We start from the raw sequence: 3560 nt of genomic DNA, 5'->3' as shown, positions 1-3560 counted from the left end.
TCATTTTAAAACAAAAACATGTATACACGTGTGTGGGGGGAGAAGAAAAATATTTCAAAAAGTTAATGGTGACTTCAAGTGATATTTGTCCTTCTTTGTGTTTTTCTGTGGTTTTATTTTCAAAATTCCATGTGAAAATGTACTATTTTATCATGACACAATTGCCTTTTAAAACATCTCTTCTAGGGGAGCCTGGGTGGCTCAGTTGGTTAAGCGACTGTCTTCAGGTCAGGTCATGATCCTGGAGTCCCTGGGATCAAGTCCCGCATCAGGGAGTATGCTTCTCCCTCTGACCCTCCCCCTTCTTATGTGCTCTCTCATTCTCTCTCTCTAAAATAAATAAATAAAATCTTTAAAAAATTAAAAAAAAAAAACCCATCTCTTCTAAACCTTGGGTAACCTACATTGCCATGCGCAGCGAGTTGTCTTTGCTGCAAATTGCAAGAAGCCGTTTTCCTTGTGAAGCGCAGTCGACAAAGGGAAAGGTATTGATATGATGGTCTTCAAATAAATGAATGATTGCTTTTAAATAATCTCCCGATACTCTGTGGTGGTGAACTATTCCTTAAGGAAATAAAAATTTTTGCCTCTCCCGGTCGTCCGCGGCATGCCTGGGGAACACACCCACCTAGCAACCGGGAGCCAGCTGAAGTATGGCACTGCGCCTTTAATTCCCGGGGGGGGGGGGGGGGGGGATAATTTCCGCTCCCCCATTCCCTCCGCGGCCCTGGTGGCAGCTGTCACCTGTAAGGCGAGCACTGAGCACGGGGGATGGAGCCTGGCGCCCATTGGACACAATACAAAGGCAGAAACCTACCCCGAAGGCTGGGGCCCCGGCGGGGCGGAGGCGGTGGGCACGCGATGCGGCCCCCCGCACCTTCCTCCGGGAGACACCCGGGCTCCACGGCGCGGGCGTGACCAAGGTCCAGCTTCAGGGACACGCCCGTCCCGCCTCGGTGAAAACGATCAGGTGAGCCTGGCCGAGGAGGAGCCTCGCTCCCGGAACCCCCGGCTCCGCTCGTCCCAGCGGGCGCGGAGACGTGCACCTGCCCCGGCAGCCGGGAACCGAGGGCGGGTGGGGAGGCCTCGGCTCCCCTGCCGGGCGGGACTGACCATGGCGCTGGCTGCCGCGGCCGCCGCCGCCGCCGCCGGGGTGAGCCAGGCGGCGGTGCTGGGCTTCCTGCAGGAGCACGGCGGCAAGGTGCGCGACACGGATCTGCTGAGCCGCTTCAAGCCCCTGCTGGATGCGGGCGACCCACACGGCCGCGCCGCCCGCAGGCACCGCTTCAAGCAGTTTGTCAACGACGTGGCGGTGGTGAAGGAGCTCGACGGCGTCAAGTTCGTGGTGCTGAAGAAGAAGCTGCGGCCCCGGGAGGCACCAGAGCCCCTGCCCTCGTGCGTCCCCGGCACGCCCGGGGCACCAGCGCTGCCGTCGAAGATCACCTCCGTCTCACCGGGAGAACCGGCCGGCCCGGGGGCTCCATCCCTGGCCGCGGCGCAGCAGCCGGTGGAACCACGGGAGGACCCGGCCCGGCCGTTGGAGCCACAGGACACGCCCCCTGAGCCCACTCAGCCGACCGGGGAGCTGCTGTCAGGTCCGGCCTTGCAGTCAGGGGGGCCCTCCGACCCCCAGATTCCAGCCTTTGAGCTAGCCCTGCCCCCCGAGCGACTCTCGGCAGACGTGGCCCCGCCGTCCAGGTCGCCGTCGGTGGAGGCCTTGCCCCAGGCAGTGGCGCCGGCCCCGGAACCTGGGCGTGGGGCGACCAAAGAAGCGCCTCCATCCCCTCGGCAAGCGCCTCCGCCGAAGCCCTGCATGCTGCCCGTGCGCTGCGTCCCGGGCCCCGCCGCGCTCCGGCTCCGGGCCGAGGAGCAGGGCCTGCGCCGGCAGCTGTCGGAAGAGCCCAGCCCGCGGAGCTCCCCGCTGATGCTGCGGCGGCTGTCGGTGGAAGAGTCTGGCCTGGGCCTCAGCCTGGGCCCGGGCCGCTCCCCGCACCTGAGGCGCCTGTCGCGCGCAGGCCCGCGCCTGCTGAGTCCCGACGCGGAGGAAGTGCCCGCCGCGCCGCCGCCGTCCGCCGTGCCCCTGGAGCCGACCGAGCACGAGTGGCTGGTGCGGGCGGCTGGGGGCTGCTGGACGCACCAGCTGCACGGGCTGCTGCTGCGCGACAGCGGTCTGGCGGCCAAGCGCGACTTCATATCTGGCTTCACGGCCTTGCACTGGGCCGCCAAGAGCGGCGACCGCGAGATGGCGCTGCAGCTGGTGGAGGTCGCGCGGCGCGGGGGCGCGCCGGTGGACGTGAACGCGCGCTCGCACGGCGGCTACACGCCGCTGCACCTGGCGGCTCTGCACGGCCACGAGGACGCCGCCGTGCTGCTGGTGGTGAGCCTGGGCGCGCAGGTGCACGTGCGTGACCACAGCGGGCGGCGCGCCTACCAGTACCTGCCGCCCAGCGCCTCGTACGCGCTTCGCCGCCTCCTCGGCGACCCCTGCCTTCGAGGCTCTCCCGAGGCCGACGCCAGCGGGGCTGCTGGGGGCACTTTCGCGGCCCGGCGCCCAGTGCAGGTGGCCGCCACCATCCTCAGTTCCACCACCAGTGCGTTCCTGGGTGTCCTGGCCGACGACCTGATGCTCCAAGACCTGGCGCGAGGCATGAGGAAGTCGGGCTCCTTTAGCAAGTTCTTGGGTGCCTCGCCCATGGCTCCACGTAAAAAGACGAAGACCCGCAGTGGCCTGCCGGCTTTTTCAGAGATCTCTCGTCGACCTACTCCGGGGCCCTTGGCTGGTCTGGTGCCCAGCCTGCCCCCTACAACCTGACGGCCCCTTGAAGCCCAGCTTGGTTGATGTAACCCGGCCTGCCCCCCACGGTCTAAGCCTGCCCAAAACAGCCGCTCAACACCTCGGGCTCCATCCTGTTTCCAGCTTTGTCCGCTGAAGCCTGTTTTACCCCGGTGGGCCTACGCCTTTGGCTTCCTAGCTTCTGCCTGAAGCCTGACCTGTCTCTGGAGATGGGAGTCAAGATCTCAGTGAGACCGTCTATAAAGAAGTCCAGAAATCAGGCTTGAACATTGGAGACTCGAATTTTAGGATCAAAGTTAACCCGAAGCCTCTGCGTGTACACGCTCCCAAGCCACAACTAGAGCAAGGATCTCTTTGAAAAATGTTGTGTGCTGCTGGATTGTTTGTCAGCTTTAAGATACCTGGTGGTTTTGTAATTTGATGCTTTTATCCTGTTTTTAAATTAAAATGAGGTAAAACAACTTTCATAATAACCTTTTGAAATTATATTTTTCCATTTTTAGGCAAAATGCTCATTTTCAGTCTTTTGCTAAGTATTTTGGAATTCTATTTAAAGAAAAAACAGATGATCAAGATCTAAAGGAAATTAGTCCCAACCAACAAAACCCTTAAACGTTTATCTACCTCATTTTAGGAGCTCAAGGTTCTAGAGAGACTTGAACACAGAATGTGACCATTGTGAATGTAATTAATTTCAATTGTACTGTGAATGCTCAATATTAGGAAACAAGTGCATCTTGGGAGTAAGAATGATTTAACAGTGAGA

General features: G+C 60.4%; 1 protein-coding gene across 1 annotated transcript; it reads left to right on the top strand.

Moving 5' to 3' along the window:
• Positions 1-316: 316 nt before the first annotated feature.
• SOWAHA (sosondowah ankyrin repeat domain family member A) lies at positions 317-2838 on the top strand. Its single transcript, XM_032425369.1, has one exon. The coding sequence runs from the start codon at positions 608-610 to the stop codon at positions 2810-2812; it is 2205 nt and encodes a 734-aa protein (XP_032281260.1). The 5' UTR covers positions 317-607; the 3' UTR covers positions 2813-2838.
• The last annotated feature ends 722 nt before the right edge of the window (positions 2839-3560 follow it).

Source organism: Phoca vitulina, unplaced genomic scaffold (assembly GCF_004348235.1).
Source record: "Phoca vitulina isolate PV1807 unplaced genomic scaffold, GSC_HSeal_1.0 scaffold32, whole genome shotgun sequence".
NCBI lineage: Eukaryota > Metazoa > Chordata > Mammalia > Carnivora > Phocidae > Phoca > Phoca vitulina.
This window is presented reverse-complemented; position numbering and strand designations above follow the sequence as displayed.

Excerpts from the sequence above, each read along its gene's own strand:
- SOWAHA (XM_032425369.1), top strand. The coding sequence starts at position 608 with ATGCCTGGGGAACACACCCACCTAGCAACCGGGAGCCAGCTGAAGTAT.